Here is an 18440-nt window from a genome sequence, read left to right as displayed (position 1 = left end):
TAATATTTCAATATTACAGAAACTTTTCATAGAAATATTTTATTACATAAATTTATTCGTTAAATAGTATCTCTGTTTCCTCTTTTATTAAAAAACATTTTATAACATGGTTAACATTTAATAGTCAGGATATTCAACCGCTACGTATCTGTCGAGCTGTCAAAAGTTTAGGAAACGCTAAACTACGAAGTCAAACTTTCGCAATTTGCGAGGGAAAATTTAGTGGATATTATCTTTCTCGGCGCTAAATGCGCGACCGAAACGCGGTACGGCGTATCAATATCTAGACATGTGTCTGCATGTGTCGCAGGCTCAATTTCAGGCATCGCGTCCTTACAGGGTGCTGGACGCCAAATTGGTGTCCTCGTGTTTGAGTTGGCCGTCGAGGGCGAGCCCCCATTTATCTTTGTTGTTAGCCAGAAGGGGTGTCAAGGTGAACACCTTGCTCAGCGTGAAACCCGGGCCCACCGGGCATCCCTCCCTGACACATTTGAACATACAACCAGCATGAGTGTTAATTGTGCTACTACGTGCGGACCGAGATTTCGCATTGATCAATTTCGCGAAACATATCGCCACCATTTTTTACAATTTTTTTATTTATAATGTCCGTTCTTAATTAATATTTAATTTAATAAACTAACATTCAACATATTAATTTACGTACGTTAAAGAAGAAAAAAATATTCAGATATATACGCTTTCAAAATAAATTTGTTAATATTATCTTTAAATACATAAAACTTATTCGATGAATATAATAGATAATAATCAAGGTATTAATCAATATCAAGGTATTAATAATATCTTGATTATTATTTACTTTTTTTTTAATAATATCATATATAATCATTGTACTAATTGTAATATTTCTGCGCATCTGAGTCGAGAGGAGTTTCGTAGATTCCAGTTTTGTGTCGAAAAATTTACAGTTAATTAAAGTACGACGGTATATAAACAAATGACATTAATTGTGTTTTCTGATAGTATCATGGTAGTACGATATATCAGCTTGTGCCTCACACTGTGATACAGACTGCGATTGCGAAAGACGAGAACAGGACGAGGGCTTACAATACTGTGTGTATGTGCCTGAAAGGGTTATATAGGATGTGAAACATTTATGGTTATATATTAATGCAGAAAAATTCATTTTAAGAATTTGTAAAATATATTTCAGTAGGAAAAAAGTATATATAGTATCTAAAAAATATATATCTTAATAAAGCAAAGGAAGAGAAGGGGAGAGAGAGAGGGAAAGAGGGAGGGGGGGGAGAGAGGGGGGAAGAGAGAAGGGAAAATATGTGTGTAGAGCTAGAGAGAGGAAGAGAGAGAGGGAGCTTTGCAGAGGAAATGAGACCACCACCGATCGAGATCCATATACGTGATTACAGGCCACCGCGTTAAAAATCCCCAGCACAAAATCACCATGAAAATGCTGACATTCCATTTATTACTTTTTACATTAATACAAAAAAAGGAATGAAAAAGGAGGTTGGCGACACGGGTTTGCGTTTCAAAATATTTCTTACTAATTTTGTAATCTTTTTTATTAAGATCATAATAAAAAGCAACGTAATTTTTTAATTACGTTACTTTATGTGTCTGAAACACTTTTTTTTTTTTATATAGTTTATTATTATAGACGTCTGAGAGACTTTCATTGAAGATTAATTTCATCTAATTTGTTAAAAGATTGACTTGTTTTAACCACAAGCCAGTCTTTCATCAAGTTTTATTTTTTTCTCCCAATAACTTTATAAAGCTGTCTTAAAAAAGAATTGATAGCATGTTGCTACTACGTTTCGCCTTTATGATACTTAAACATGATAAGTCTCTATAAAATCTGGATATTTGCCACGAGATATCGTCATGATTATAGTCAGTGAGCTATTTGGCCGGTTTCCAACCTCCGTCATCTCTTTTTTTTTTTTTTTTTTCTTAGTATCCGGCAGAAGAGGTGAGAGAGTAATGAGGGAAACAGCGAGCTCTTAATCTCGCACTCACATTGTACTAGACGCGAGATTGGTGTCCTCGTGTTTAAGCTGACCATCTAGAGCAAGACCCCGCTTGTCTTTGTTCTCGGCAAGCGTCGGCCTTAGAGAAAACACCTTACTCAGGGTGAATCCTGGCGCTACCCCTATACTGCCAGTGCAATAATTTTATTTTCCTGCTCGTCACAGTTCTGTTTATCGCGTGTTATCGCGCCAACCGTGTATTTAATCGCTAAAAAACTTTGACGCAAAGTTTTTCAAGCTGATCGTTAGAGACCCCCATCAAGTCCCGAAATCTTATAGATCTACATATGTACATATATCTATCGTATTTCTAACAATTTATTGCCTAGTTTTTAAATAATTTGATGCTAATAACTTACTGAAAAACTGTTTGCTCCAACTAAAGACTATTTTTATGTGTGTGTAAAAAACGGTTCTTGAGAATATTCGTAATTTATAATTGAAGAATTTTGTTTGATATCAAACATGTGTATTTTCTCTCTTTGAGAGAAATTTAATTAAAGAAATTTGATTTACAAAACTAACAGCTATATTAGAATTAAGGTCTTTGTTCACTCATTATACTATCTCAGCAGGATTATTTTCTCAAAAGTGAGAAAATAATAAAAGAATCCTTGCAAATTAAATTTGAACAGAAACATTTTTCAACAAAATAATATTTTTATATTTCCATATTAAATATATTTTGTAAGAATTTTTATTACGTAAATATTTTCTTATTTCTGACGTTACAATCTGAGATAATAATGATGAGAAACCTTAACAGAAACCTTAAAAAAACATTGATAATATTTCATGAAAATTCAACCTTTATGAAATTCTCAAAACGGCTTTTTAAATCACATTACCTCATGTTTATTACAATGCGTCTTTTACTGGTGTACGATATCTTCATCTTTCGACAACATAATAATTAAGTTAAGGAATACTCACTCGCTTTCGGCCTCGGCGACGGTGCATTTGTATTGCGCCGTGGAAAACAGACAGATGTCCGCGAACTGCCTAACTGACACTTTTATCTTTTTCACAGTCCGGTTGCTATTGTTCGCTATGTGCACGTTCACAGCTATGTTTTCGCCATGATGATAGAGCTCCTTATCGAGAGAGGCTTCCAGATGTAACTTGTTCGGGGACATCATAAACTCTTTGCTGACTTCCACTGAGGGCTGTTCTCCTTGTTTCGACGGCGCGTACATAATTTTCCTGATCGCCAATCTCACGCAGCTCCTACGAATCAAATTCAGTTTTATTTAATTACGATTCAACATTTAGTTAAATAAATTAATATAATTACTGTTCTTTAATAATTAACTAATATAAAAATATTTATTCCGTTTAATGTTTGTTTGATTTTTAATTATTACTTTTACAGAAAATGGTATGTGTGTGTAAATCCATGTTCATAATGTTTTCAAATGCTATTAAATTGGAAAACAATAATTATATAATTATATAAATATAGAATAGATAGGTATTGTTAATAACAGTGATTTTAATTGGAGTATAAATTCATCCCAGGTGGATCATTCACTTAAAAAAGAATTAGATGATTCCTCCCGAAATTAAGAAAAGAGGTGAAACTCTTTCGTATCTGCTCTCTTTAGTGAAAATTCATTTTATTCTGAATGAGGAAAAGTTTCTTATCTTTGTAAGACTAATTTCTTTAATTTTGTGCTAAGTTTCGTACCGTTTATGTGGTTTATCATCTTGTGTCTCACCTACGAACGCTTTCAGTTCGTAGTCGACACCGCAGGGTTTGCCAGTATCACCTGGTGCCGGTTGCAGAGTAACCGAAGCGGGGCAGTGAGGTGGTAACTCGAAGTAAAAGGGATACGCATTGTTGCCCAGCTTTTTTATTAATCTCTCTTGTAATCGCGTCAGTTCCCTGGGGGGCTGAGTTCCTTGCAGTACTGGATAAATCTGTTCTGCTGCTAAATAGAGGTCCTTACGGAAGGTCAGCCCGAGGACATCCAGATCCTCTCTACCGTATTTAAACGCCGCGAGAACATGACCGAACACTTTTCGATCTTTTATGTAGTCAGGATCGATCAGGACGACCCCGTCTGAAATTACAAAAAATATGTTTTAACATAAAATTCTTGAGAAAAGACTTATTTGCATAAAATCCATTAAGAAATTATATCTATGTAATAAATCTATATATAGTGGCTGTTTCATAAGATGTGAGCATAACTTAAAAAGTGAATTCAGGATACAATAAAATAAAACGCTCTGTATGTACAAGAATCTATATATTATTTTTTCTTGAAAGCGCATGGATTAATTGTACGTGCTTTCAAACTTTTAGGATACGTGCCAATAGGATCAACATGTGTGATGTGATCGACGAAATCTCTTTTGCCAAGATAAACCGTGATCTTGCCATTGAGACTGGACTTCTTGAAGACACGAGTAGCTTGTCGTTTGACACTATCTACAGTGTCCATCGTGGTACTCTCGGGGCTCACGTTGGCCCCTAACTCATTTGAGTCCTCAGTGTCCGAAAAGTCCGATTCCGAGCTCTCCCACTGCCAATAAAAATTATTATTATTAAGAAAGTTATTGCTTGAACAATTTATTAATTATTGCATTTATTAATTATTTTGGAATTACACTAGTCTTTAATATGAAATTGAGGAGCAGACTTTTAAAATGCGTTTTCTCCAAAATTTCATTTATTTAGTTATTAGTCAGAGATTTTTAGTTTGAGAGAGAGAGAGAGAGAGAGAGAGAGAGAGAGAGAGAGAAGTGTAGTGTTCCGTGTGAACTCATATTATAAGCTACTCTGAGATGATTCAGAAAGCATTTTTTAATTTATATGTTGAAAAAACGTAAACATTTCGAATTTGCATTATGTTTTTTAATTAGAAACAATTAAAATATTTTCTGTATGCATAATTTTTTTGTGTGCGGAGTTTTTTTCTTTCTCGTTTTCTGAAATTTAAAAATTTTAGGCAAAACACATTTTGAAAGTATGTTCCTCAACTATATTTAAAATTATAAAATTCTTCTCTTTGATATTTTGTTAGTTTCAACCATTAATTTTAAATTTACCTCTATCATATTTTCCCCTAATTCTTTCATTGATTCTTTTATATAATTATCAATTTAAATATAGTAATTATAAAAATTGCGTCACTAACACTTATAAATACAGAATTAATTTTTTATTACTAAATTAATTCGAATTATTTGTAACTTATGTAATTTGATTATATTATATTATTTTTAAGACATAAAACTTTTTTTAATTTTTTTCTCTTTATCGTGAATTTCACATTTAACGGCTTACTGTACGCGAACTAAATTCTGCAAAACACCGTAAATCCGATGTGTTTTTCTGAAAAATGTTGGTGCACAACACATTTGCATTTTACGGAGGCACAATTTGATATGCACAAATTTGCATTTTTCTTTATTTATATGCCATAATAAAACTGGTTGCCCTAAATTAAAATTTCTTCGAAATATACAAACGCGGTGAAAAATGGCAGAGCTCTTCGGGGAAGCGCTGAGCTCGCACTGAACTGTTCTGGCAAATGGATGTCAATTTCAATCGCGACGCTCGTATAATACTTAATACGATAATGCTCGTACAATAATTTGTACTTGCGGGATTTATGGACCGCGTGCCGCTATCGGTTACAGATACACGAATGACCAAATGTACTATACAAGATGGATTTGTACTATTTTATTATTTATTATTAAATGAAAAATGAGAGAGAACGGAAAAGAAAGAAATGGAGAAAAAGAGAAATATTCCAAAATTAGTTTTTATAAAATCTTGAAAATTTAGATTAAATTTTTTTTTATTTACTTTATGGACAAATACCAATTTTTCCCATTTCTCGAAAGTATTAAAATATTAAATAAAGTTTACTTTAAAATAAAGTTTACTTTCAATTAATCGAAGATAGTATTACCAATTTGCACTTTCAAAGCTTAATTCAACCTGTCTTAACAGTCTTCCCATTAATCTACTGATCAAATTTTCCTTGAAAGAAAATCGATGCTGAAGTTCATTAAGGTAAAGAGAAAAGGGAATTTCATGGGAGAAATTTACTTATATTTAATTATATTTAATCGTTGTCTGCTTAAACATTTCATTGTTGAATCTATTATTTATTAAAAAAGAATACATAATAACGGTACATTTTATATTTAATTCTTTTCTATATCTATTTAGAAAATTATCTTTGATTATTTTTTGTTTCTATTTTATCACTCAAATTTTTATTGATTTTAAAAAAAACTTATTATTATAGCTATTTGATTAATTAATTAATATTTAAAAAAAGTTTTTCTCTCTTTTTCTCCTAAACATTTTATTACAGAAAGAAAATTAAAAAAATATTTTATTATTTCATATATTACATATATTAAATATTCTACTCAGAAAGAGAAAGTGAATGCTGTTTTTCTGTAACACCATATACAATTGAAAGCATGCGAGAATATAAGATTGCTAACGTCGATGAAACGGGTTAACGGGAAGAAATAGGGAACTTGCGTATATTTGACGTCACTATGCCAAATGTTATCTCAAAGCACCGAAATATATATTCCTTTATCAATCTGTACGCCATAATCTACGAGGTCTCTTCAGTTACGTATCGCGGAGATAAAATGAAGATTAATTGCGGGACAAACACTTTATCTGTACTCATAATAAAGACTCAGAACATTAAATAACATATTACATCAAATAAGTAAAATTTTATATTAAATATTTATATAGATGAAACTGAAACATTTTGAAATAACATTTAGTTTTACGTATGAATATAAATATTAAATATTAAATATTAAAGAGATAAGAGATTGCAGTGTCAGCCTATCGTATCTTCCTATATTTGTTAATTGCCTGCAAATTCTGATCTAATAATCCTTCGAATGATTCATTCGAATTCAGGACAAATTTTGCATGCTGGGTCAACGGACGGAAGCTAGTCTTACGATTCATTTGACGTCATTCGCATGTTATCTGGTCTGGTATAAATGTCTGAGCAGACATTCTCGCGGTTGTTATCGCGATCTCCCATAAATCAAACAATCATGAAAAAAACCAATTACGCCCAGAAACATAAACCAATCTCTAAATTTCATTTATTTTAATAAATAATAAAGTGATTATTTATTCAATATTACGAGATATCAAAATCAAATAAGAATAAATTCATTGAAACGGCGGATTATAAATAATATTTATACTCGTAAATATATAAATATATATTAACGCGCGGAAGTTATTTTATTAATATTTATTTAGTAATTTCAATTTATTTTTTCTGTATTTTGCTGAGTAATTGAAAATGTAAATTGAAATTGGTAGAGAAAGTTACATACGCAAACGTTTAATTTGGTCCATTTTAATCACGTTCAATTCTCTTCGCGTTTAATTTGGTTTTTTTTTAAGAGGGATAAGATGAAGGATAAAAAGAGCACTGATTAATTCATTCAGTATATATTGCGCTGTACATTACACGTCAGATGCGATCATTGTTCTCCTATTTTCCACTGCAAACACTCTCGTGTCGTAGTGTTTTCAATTCTTCCGTTTCCGCGAATAATTTGTTATTGTTTAACGAGCTTTTATCGTGATTTTCAACTCTCTGATTGTGCTGTTGTTGGCGAATAAATGACGCGAATTAAGGCGAGTGATGGCGTTGCATTCTAAGTTGCCTATAGTTTAGCGCACTTATACCTGTTACAATGATTCTATAACCGGCGCAAAATTACCGGGAATCATACTACTCTCAATCGTCGTTGACGTCATTATTCTGTATACACAGGGTGCCCCTCGACTCACCGTGTAGTTCCTCTAAATCGGACTAGGGAAACTAGATTATTCAGAAGGTATCCTATATACCTTTCCATTATTCAGGATACGACTCACGCTACAATCAAATCCTTTAATTCTAACGTACGATCGATTTTTCCTTAAGCGATCGAATCATGTTTCCTATATTTAATGCTTAATTTTTAATGCTTCAATTGATGCTCCAACGTTTTATTGCGTTTGCATTTTAAATTAAAAAAAATGAAAGAAGTGTTTAAAAGTCGAGATGAAAGGTTGGATTTGAGTTTTTGCAGAGACGAATTAATTTTAACTTTGTCAAAACTGCGTGGCGATTTTTGGACATCCTGTATGTAGATATAAACGCTGGGTAAATGATACGAATTTTCGTACCTCAAAATGTTCGGCAGATTGATCTCGCCGGAAATAACTTATTTATGCGAGGCACAAATTACTCAATAAGAAAAAAGAGAGAAGCACAGAACACATGGAATACTCTGTGAAAAATCTTGTTTGCCAGTAACAAACATTTCCATTTCCATTATATATAGAATTAAATTTTAATACACTGCTGTTGTGTATAATTTATTTTTTATTCCGTTTTTCTTTATAATTGACTCAATTTTATTTTACTTTTAATACATTCTCGAAAATTTGAAATTACATTTTTCCTTGACGCTTTAAACACAAATATCGTTATTACAGCGAAATAAAAATTTTTACGGAATAATAACTCGATAAAACGTCAGTTTGCTAAGCAAATTTATGTTAGCTTTATTTTAATATTTGCGACACTTTTCATAATTCCATTTTTTTGCAGCCTCAAGGTAAAATGTTTCTTTCTGGTATACATACGTTGTATGTCAATGTGCGAGTTTTCTTTTTGGATTTTCCTAGTAGTTGAAACTGGTGTGGGAAATTTTGTAGCTGGCGGGAAATTCTGTAGGAAATTTTCACACACGTGAGGGCTGATAAACGAGCCGCTATATTGCACAATTTATTAGCCATTATCGGACATATTGCGTGTGTGGGCCATGTTGCGAGTTTCTGCGCCGCGCGAGCCTTTTGATAGGATGATGCACGATAAACGGTAATGCTACGTTGTAATAGAATATGCATATTCTATTATTTTTCAATTTCTCACTTCAAAAGTATAAGCGCAATAAAATATCGGGAAGTTCCTTTTAAAATATAAGCAAAAGTAGCAACTTAAATTCACTTTCACTTTTTCACTTTCTTTCAAATTAATCGAATAGTTATGTGAAACATCTTAATTTGTAATTGATAATATTATATTTATTGTTTGCTTAATTTAGTTAATTTATTTTTCTTGTATTTCTTAAGACTGTGTTATTAATTAAAACACTATTAAAACATAGTGATAATACAATTTTTATTACAATATATATATATATATATATATATATATAATCATAAACAATTAAAAACGTGTATATATAAAATTAAAAATTTGTTCAGACTCTAATATTTAATTATAATATAATTTTAATAAACTAACTCTCTCTCTTAAAAACATCTTTAAATATAAAAATTGATCGAAAATTGATAAGAAAACACGACTATAATACAGTCAATATAAAGATATCTACTGATAAATTTATCAATAGTTATCTTTGACGATTAGATTCTTTGAATCTTCGTCGTTAATGATTTGAAACGATGAAAATAATTCACATTTATTGCTTATATCCATATGCGTATATAAATATGTAATTGGTAACTATTAAATTTCGCGTCAGGGTTAGCAGGTAAGCACATAATGCTGTTTCTTGAGTCGTTTTTATAACAACTTCAAAGTATCCTCCAACAGAAAAGCTCTGCTTGAAATTGTACAATTGAATTAAATTTTTGCCTCTCTCATATTTGACGTATAATTAAGTAATTAAATTCAATAATCATTAAATTTTATTTTTCATGAACCGATAAACGTAAATTGAGTTTCGAAATAAATTTTCGAAGTAAATGTTTTTCAATAACACAATCTAATGATTAAAGAAAATTACCGATACCTTTGACGTCAAGTAAGCTGTCTCCAGTCTTAAGGGGATTTGATTTGTGTTTAATGGCTTGAATTTTTTTTTAAACGTTGCCTTGAGGAGCAAGTACACCGACAGGAGAGAATTAAGGAGAGAAGTTAACACATAATTCAGCGTGATTAAACTATCCCAGATTAAGTTAAAGCTCTCGCGACTTCGTAGAATACGAATATCGATCCGACAGTCACCGCATAAACTTCGCTCCCGCGCCCCTTTCTCTTCTGTATATGCTTTCAGTTAGAATTTTTAATGATGAAAAAATTGTGCTACAAGAGTAAATTGTATCCCGTATAACATCATCATCAATGGACAAATGAAATAGTAAAATTTCACGAGATCGTTTTGTTGAATAATATGAATAATTAATATGAATTATTCGGTTTTAAAGTTTACGTATTTAATAGATGTATAATAATTTTAAAATTATTGTAAATTAAACAAATAATTAATTTTACTGCAGATATAGTTAATGTTATTGTTATAACTTTTCTATTTAATATAAGTAAATAAGATGCAAATACAGTTGGCATACAGTATTAATATTTTTTATATTTCCAAGATGCAATTACGTAATTAAATTTGGCAAAGAAATGTAGATACAAGAAATGACTAATTTACGACGCAACAAACTGTTGCATCTCTCATTCATAGCGTGTAATAAATGCATTTATTGAATAATAGAATAAAATCGATAGGTAGTTGGTTGGACGCGCGTCGTGTTTACGTATTGTGCAAATTGCATTAAATGCTTCATTTAATCTCTTCCGATAGGCAATCCGCCTATCGATCATCGATAACATCAAGGACGCTAGGATGCCACTCGTGATAATAAGCCGACGAAAAGAAAAGCGCGTATTCATATTTGGTCCTTGCATACAAGATGCATTTCGTCACCACTGCAAATATGCCATCGCATCCTCTCTCTTTTAATTAAAGAAATATAAGAGATACGATAATCTTCAGAAGAAAAAGATATCTACGCGATAAATATATTCATGTAGAATTACAGAACTGGTGATAAATTAGAAGTTTATAAAGTATAAAGTTTATAGATTAAAGACAGAGAAATATACAGGGTGACAAAAAAGTTTAATCACAAAGTTTTGTGTTTATCAAATAATTTTAACAAAAAATACATTCTGTACTGTTAGTTATATCTTATTAAAGATAAAAAATTATTAACATTTAAAATAATTATAAGCTGCTTTGGGAACGCATTATTTCCGGATAAATTGTTCTTCTTAAAGGAAGATCAATTCACGAACCGATGAAATTTTTTTTTAGTACAGGGTATATACTTTAATATTTAATAAAACGTAACTAACACTCCAGATTTCTTTATTTTTTTAAATATTATTTTATTACACAGGTAGCAAATTGAGATTATTTATCGTCGTTTTAATGTCAAAATGACATATTTAATTTATTTTGACATTAAAACGCCGTCTTCAATGTCACATTGTGACATCATGAAAACGACAAATAATATTAGCTTGTTGCAATGATTTGATAAACACACAAAACCTTATCGCACAAACTTTTCTGTCGCTTTGTAAAGTATAAGCATAATAAGTGTTAAACATAAAAATGAAAAACATATTAAAAAATGCAGGTATCGTAAAATTATAGAAATAAAAATTTGATTAATTGAAAGAGATATGAAACAATATTTCATAATTTTATTACTTCGTTTGTAGCACGCAGTAATGATCTAAACTTTTACATAATAGCTTACGTAATGATGATCACCTCGTGATAATGATCTACGACGTAACCTTCATGTATTTTTCTTTAAAAATAATTTTACAGTTACTTTGATATTCCTTATATTCAATATATATAACGTTAAATTTAACGCACGTTAAATTTAACGATTTATAATAATGTTCGATCAATCATTTCTATCAATCTATCATTTATCTGACATCAGACATTGTTCCTTATCGAGGTAAACAAGAAAAAAGATACATTCAAGATACATCCAAGAGGATGAAAGACAAGAGGTTAAATTCTCAGAAGTGCATCTATTACGTTCTTTGTGATTCTCCGAAAAAGAAGGAAGCTTATCACGTATTTGTCAATGTCAGCTCAGGTCTTTTTACGGGCGTCTACGTTTCGTGCACAGCGACTGGCGGTCGAGTCGCGTGGCTTCTGGAGAAGAGAAATGCGTTGATGCATCTTCTATCGGTGTTTTTCGCAATTAACGTCGCGTGGAAAAGGACGGTGAAAAGCGGGAATATCGATTGACGCGATAGACGAGCCTGTCGGCCGTGTACGTTCGATTTTCGATACATCGGGTCAGAAACCACACGATTGTGGATGCAACATTGATGATGTCTCGCCCGATAACCGGGTAAACGTACACACATCCTGGACTCCCCTCGATCATCATGCTCTCTCGGAGGAAGAGAATATTCGCATCGATAACGATAATCGGCTCGCGTCGACGGCTTTTATAAATGATATTTTCGGCCGAATGTTGTACCTATAATACCGGATCGCAAAAATTCGTGCCGCAAATAAAATATATACGCGTTTACATATTTATTTTGCAATAATTATGACATTGCAACGAGAATCAAATTTATAACAATTTATAACAGAATTGTGTGATCAGATGTAAAGTAATTTACGATGTTATATTGTATAATTAAGTATTGTTATTTAATTAAAAATTCCCAAAATTCCCTAAAGATGAATCAACAAATGAAAGTTACTAATGTAAATAATTAACAAAACGAAAGACTTAAATTAAATGATAAATATAAATTAAAATAAAAGAATTTATGCATAACTCGATCGAAATTCTCGCAGTTAAATACCGCAGTTGAATATTTAATTTATTATTACTGATGTGAATTGTTATAAAGAGAACGTAAACTACGAGCGTTAAGTTAAGATAATTAATGTTACATAATTAACACAACGGTAAAAGTGCGAAAAGCAAAGAAAGCCGGCTCTTCAGCGATAATTAATGATATAATCAATCTTCGCGGGATTTGTTATGATGATAGATAGAATTCCTTCCTAACACTTTTTCACACTTTTTCTGAGGTGTTTCCAAACCAACAAATGAAAATTTCCGACGAATGAAAATTTTTCGCAAATAAAATTTATAGCAATCCTCTAATACTTTTCTTTCCATATTTTCTAGATTTATTTACTTACGAATAAAATCGTAAAGTTTATAACATTTCTACGTACACTCGGAAAAGATCATGGAATTTCTTTCATTTTTCTATATAATGAGTTTGTTCATATCAATTAAATGTGCAATGCACGACTTGCCATGAACAATTGCTACCAATTTAAATAGAAATTTTTAGTAGAAATTTTCGTTTACAATAAAGATTTATTTAAGTAAATTGTTTCCCCACAATCGCTTAAAAATTAGAAATCAATCAACCGTACAGCCTGCAGAGCACAATATATGGCATTTATTATTTTTAGTGTATGTTTAATTGACTTTTTTCCCGAATATATTTTATGCGATTACACTCACTGAGAAAAATGTACTAAATTTTTGAATATTTGAATAGTGCCAGTTAAATATAATAATATTTACTGAATACAAATATATTTATTTGATACGAAAATCATTAATTTGATTTAACTGTTATATATATATATATATATATTTTCATTTAACAAATATTTATTTTCCATAAATAAACATTACTATCCAAACAATTATTTACTAAAATTTAGTTATTACATTTTTTCTCAGTGTATTTCAGAATTGTATTACCTACGTTTCTATTAAGCTTATCCAGATATTTTAAAGAAATGATTTTCTTTAAAAACATTTTTCAATAGTCAGACTTTTTAAATATTTCCAAACAGTAAATTTAATTCGAACAAAAATTCGACTTTCTCACCTTTCTCACTTTTTTTTAGACATCTATCAACTAAACATAACTTTACTTAGCATAAATAAATATTTGTTCATTAAAAAGAATGATAAATTGATTAAATCAAATTAATGTTTCTTGTATCAAATAAATATGTCTTTATATTTAATAAATATTTAGTTGGCAGTATTCAATTAAATATTTATTACAATTGACAATATTTTTTCTCAGTGTACGTATTAGAGACGTACGATTGTAAACACAAGTATGAAAGAAGGAACAGTGTTCTAGGGTTAAGTTTGTTTACGAGAAAGCACAATACGCACTGTGCGTGCAAGTAGGTAACTGTGGTTTTTCGGAGTAGTTGGAATTTCCGGAATTCCGGCTGGCTGGAAACGTTCCGTTTGAAGTGACTCGAAAAAGAGAAACGGAAACGATCCAGTGCTCTTTTCTTTTCTCGCGCGTAGAATCCAAAGAATTCTCAGATTCTTTTAGACGGAGCAACGAAATATATATCCTGGTGAAATATCAGACGGAACTCGGACCTTCATTACACGCTTGCGTTAATACGGCACGGCCGAAAAGAAGCGTATTCCGTTTCTGTGAAGATGAGAAATTGTGTGTATGTGTGTGTGTGTGAGATGAGGATCGCGAGAGAGAGAGAGAGAGAGAGAGAGAGAGAGAGAGAGAGAGAGAGACGATGAGTAATAACGGTTGGTTTCGTGATTCGTATGTAGAATATATAGAAGCGAGGAAAGTCTAAGAGGACTTTGCCGCGTCTCTGGTTATCCTGTTCGACCTTACCTAATAACCTAAGGTCCCGCTGTGCAATGTCCGCGTTGCGAGCCCACACCCTCTCTTCAGGAGAGGCTCCACCGGACCGGAGCTGTCACTGTCGCCGCGGCGCGACGCGTCGCGACGGCGCGACGCTCCCACGCGACCACCCCGGCGACTCACCCCCAGCACTCGTGCGTGCAGCACGACGACGGCCACCACCGTCGTGAGATACGCGTATCTCGCGGTGAGCCTCGCGCACAAAGAGAACGACTGCTGGTGCTCCGACTGACTGCTCATCAGTCGGAAACGCACACCGCGACCCACCGTGATTACTGAACCGGAGCTACGAGCACGTCCAAGCACGTCGCACGACCAGAAACCAGAAACCAGTGCCTTCTGAATTCTGAGCTCGCTCCGATTCAGAGGAAAGTCCCTATTTACTCCCAACGCTTTCGCTCCAACTCCAGCCAGGTAATTTCGATTTGTCCCGAGTTTAAAAGAAATTTGAATATTTCGCCGGCGAAAAGAATTATAAAAGATTGATAAGGATCTGAATAGGACCGGTCATTTTTTATTATTTGTTCGACTGGATTTCTGTATTTTACTGTTATCTTGGACAGATAATTTCAGTGTGTTCAAAATGCTAGTTGAAGAGAAAGTCACTAGCAGAACATTGTTTTATTTCCTGTTTGAAGTAGTTGAATTTAAATTGAAATAAGTGAATACGTTTAAAGGAAAAAGTTATAGAAAGTTGTAAAAAATACAAGTTAAATTAAAAAAATCCAATTATCTTGGATTCTTTATCTGTTAAGTGGGTAAAGCCTAAATAAATCATTCAAATCTCTAAATCTTGTGCTTTTTTTCATTAAATTTTTCCATTACATTTTAATTAAACATTATTTTTTCACATTTAACTCATTAATTAATGCGAGTTAAAGAATAATGTAATGTGAATATAAATTTTTGATTTAAATTACTATACAAATTTTATTTTGTGCTTAATTAAGTAATTAAAAAAAGTTGAGAGGGGAGAGAAACACTCAGCATTTATACGCTAAATGTTAGCCATGATGAAACAATAATTGGGACAAAATTCCGAATATTATATAATTTTGGACAAGTCAGTCTTTTACTTCTAGTATCAATCTTAAATACTAGAGGTCGTTTTAAACCAGTTTAAAAGTTATATACTGGTGCAAGAGGTATAATAATAATAAAATATCACGAAAACATTTTTTCAAAGAATATTTCAAACCTTTTTGTTGAAATATTTTTTGATATTCTTAGAGACAAGTTTCATCAATTTGTTACTAGTATACTTTTATCAGCAGTCGATAACATTTAATCTAGAATCTTCAAACATTTTGGGGAGAAATTTTACATTATTTTATAATTAATGAAAGTATTATATATACGATGAAACATTATTTTTATCTTTCATTTTTCAAAAGAAAATATTCTAAATTTAAGATTTTATCAATAATGTTCTCGCATTCTTCAGTGCGTATCTAGACATCAGCCTAGAGTTCTCCCTACGATTCCACAATTGAAGTCTGGGGGAAAAGTTATCGTGACAAAAATTCACTGTGCTGTCGTGACGGTGAAAAACTTTACATTGTATATCCATTTGATATCATACACGTCAGTAATAGCGTTAGCTAGCACGTTCACGTATACGAGCGTAGTGCTTGATTGCGACACAGGTATCGAACGTAATTTACAATTGTTTATAATTACAAACATTATTAGTGCATTTATTTATCTTCTTTCGACGTGTTCTTGCGTTTGTTAATTGATCTTAGTAAAACAATTAATCGACCAAGTGACAAAACTGCTACTTGACAATTGTCACCGTTTTCTTACTTGTACTAAAAGAAACGGGGAGAATTTTAGAGTGATAAGCAACACTGACAGCTTTCACGACTTTATTGAGTGACGAACCGATTAATTTTTTTTAGCCAAGCGAGAAGTCAAAATGGCAGACGATAAAAACGACGATACGCCGGGGCAGGATTCCGAAAGTAAATCGAATCCAGCGGAGGAGAGATCGCGATACTTCAAAAAGTTGGAAGAATGGCTCCAGGAGGCATACGCCTGGCAAAGTGTCGCAGCAATGTTTCCCTATTACATGATGTCAGGGCAATCCGTTACGAATCCAACATTTGGTACGAAAGAAACGCAAATATTTATTCTTCAAGGTGTCAACAAATGTTTATATTTTGACATCAGAAACTTTTACTTACACAAAAATATAAAGATAAATGTACATATAAAGATAAGTACATATACAAGGTATAATTGAAATAACGCCCATTAATCATACAGTGCTATTCTTAATAAAAACCTAAGTTGAAAAGTCCTCTATCATTTTGCAATTTCCGCAATTAATAGAGATATTAATTTCCGGATAAACGGATAAAATCGATGTAGACAATTTTAGACATTTTGCTCATTGGGTAACTAAAAAAAGATATTGCGAAATGTATGTTATTTTAGTTACATCCTGTATAATATAATATAAATATAGAAAAATATTGGGTTCGGAATATTTCATTAAATATTAAGTATTAAAAATTGTAATAAGAAATAAATTGTACCGATAAAATTAAAATTTTGATTATCCGTTTTTTAATATATTGAGTATATTTAATAAATATCATTAAGATACTTTTAATTTTATACAAATTAAATATCATAATTTGTTACATAATAAGAAAAAACAGTTTTAGATAAAATTGTCGAGACATAATTTCAGCGTTAGAAACGAATTGAATTTTTCAGCTTCGGCAATGCCGTTCCAACCGAATCAAATACCAACACCGAATACACAAGGAATAATAACTGGAAACGTAGACAGACAGAATGAGACAGTAAGGCAAAGAAGGCCTCAGGAACAACCCACGGGACCTTTTCAACCTCCTGGAACTGATGGTTAGAATAAGTTTTAGAAAATTGTTGCACATTAAATATTATTGATTTATGACTTTCTTTTTATTCATTCAGGTTATGAGTATCGGATTCCCCCGATTTGGAAGAGGTTTGCAGCAGAATTTATAGATTCAACAATGCTATTTCTCTTAAAGTTTTCCATAACTTTCATCGCAATCGACGTCTTCGATTTTATGTAAGTAGAAGAACATATGCGTAGGTGTGTGTGTATTGCTACATTTTTCTAATTGTAAATTATTTCTGTTTTTAAAATTTTTTAAAAATATTTCTAACATCTCTTCTAATATTTTAGAGACATTGAAGACTTAGATTTGTTGCAAACAAATTTACGTATTGATTATAAAATGGCTCTGGAGATGACTTATGGAATTCTGATTTTGGAAGTCATCCATCGCGTGATAGTTTGTATCTTTGAGGTAAAGAAGTTCCAATAATACCTTTTAAAAAGATTAAACAGTCTTTTTATAAAAACAAGTCAATGCGATAAACTATTAACTTTTTCGCAATGAAATTTCAGGCCTTCTGGCTTCAACACGGAGTGTACGGTCTGATCGGAGGAGCTACTCCTGGCAAGTACATGATGGGTTTGCGGGTAGTTCAGTGCCGAAGTATAACTCCTGTTGAACGTCCGAATGAGCAGGATGTGGTGCTGGTGAGCCCTGGAACTGATCTGGGCCTGCCATTAGCATTGGGCCGCTCAATGGTGAAGAATTTCGTGCTGGCATTCATATTTCCGATTTGTTTTTCCCTATTCTTCTTTAGGTTCAACAGAACTGGTTACGATTTGATCTGTCACTCCCTCGTCATAGAAGATCCTTACAGAAATAACAATCGGCCACACCAGGAGTAATCTAATGATGCATGGAAAATCTCTGTGATGTGTATATAATGGTTGTATGTGCTTCTTGTACCAAATGCATGCAGGTTCATGTGTATGGCGTGTATATACGTGTAAAAAAAAATAAAAATTATTATTGCGGCTAGAAGC

At 32.1% G+C, this 18440-nt stretch overlaps 2 protein-coding genes across 7 annotated transcripts in view; one reads left to right on the top strand and one right to left on the bottom strand.

Moving 5' to 3' along the window:
- Positions 1-14600, bottom strand: part of LOC108691763 (beta-arrestin-2) — a 17775-nt gene extending 3175 nt beyond the window's left edge. The window contains exons 1-5 of one of the 5 annotated variants that reach the window (XM_018199662.1): positions 14531-14600; positions 4336-4546; positions 3706-4081; positions 2952-3245; positions 2008-2145 (exon numbers count right to left, since the gene is read on the bottom strand). In XM_018199662.1, the coding sequence (XP_018055151.1) occupies positions 2008-2145; positions 2952-3245; positions 3706-4081; positions 4336-4465 (938 nt within the window). In that variant the 5' untranslated portion in view covers positions 4466-4546; positions 14531-14600. Of the gene's footprint in view, positions 1-337; positions 482-2007; positions 2146-2951; positions 3246-3705; positions 4082-4335; positions 4551-14530 lie in introns of those variants that run through there. The other 4 variants (XM_018199661.1, XM_018199665.1, XM_018199664.1 and 1 more) reach the window with 4 other exon arrangements.
- Positions 14561-18429, top strand: LOC108691764 (protein FAM8A1). 2 transcript variants are annotated; one of them, XM_018199667.1, is made up of 6 exons: positions 14561-14974; positions 16462-16668; positions 17285-17434; positions 17507-17627; positions 17745-17868; positions 17970-18429. In XM_018199667.1, exons 2-6 carry the CDS (start codon positions 16479-16481, stop codon positions 18300-18302), a joined length of 918 nt encoding a protein of 305 aa, XP_018055156.1. In that variant the 5' UTR covers positions 14561-14974; positions 16462-16478; the 3' UTR covers positions 18303-18429. The 2 variants fall into 2 exon arrangements, with proteins under 2 accessions (XP_018055156.1, XP_018055155.1); XM_018199666.1 differs by lacking the exon at positions 14561-14974 and adding an exon at positions 16045-16206.
- Positions 18430-18440: the final 11 nt, after the last annotated feature.

The sequence above is a fragment of the Atta colombica genome, unplaced genomic scaffold, assembly GCF_001594045.1.
Source record: "Atta colombica isolate Treedump-2 unplaced genomic scaffold, Acol1.0 scaffold51, whole genome shotgun sequence".
NCBI lineage: Eukaryota > Metazoa > Arthropoda > Insecta > Hymenoptera > Formicidae > Atta > Atta colombica.
This window is presented reverse-complemented; position numbering and strand designations above follow the sequence as displayed.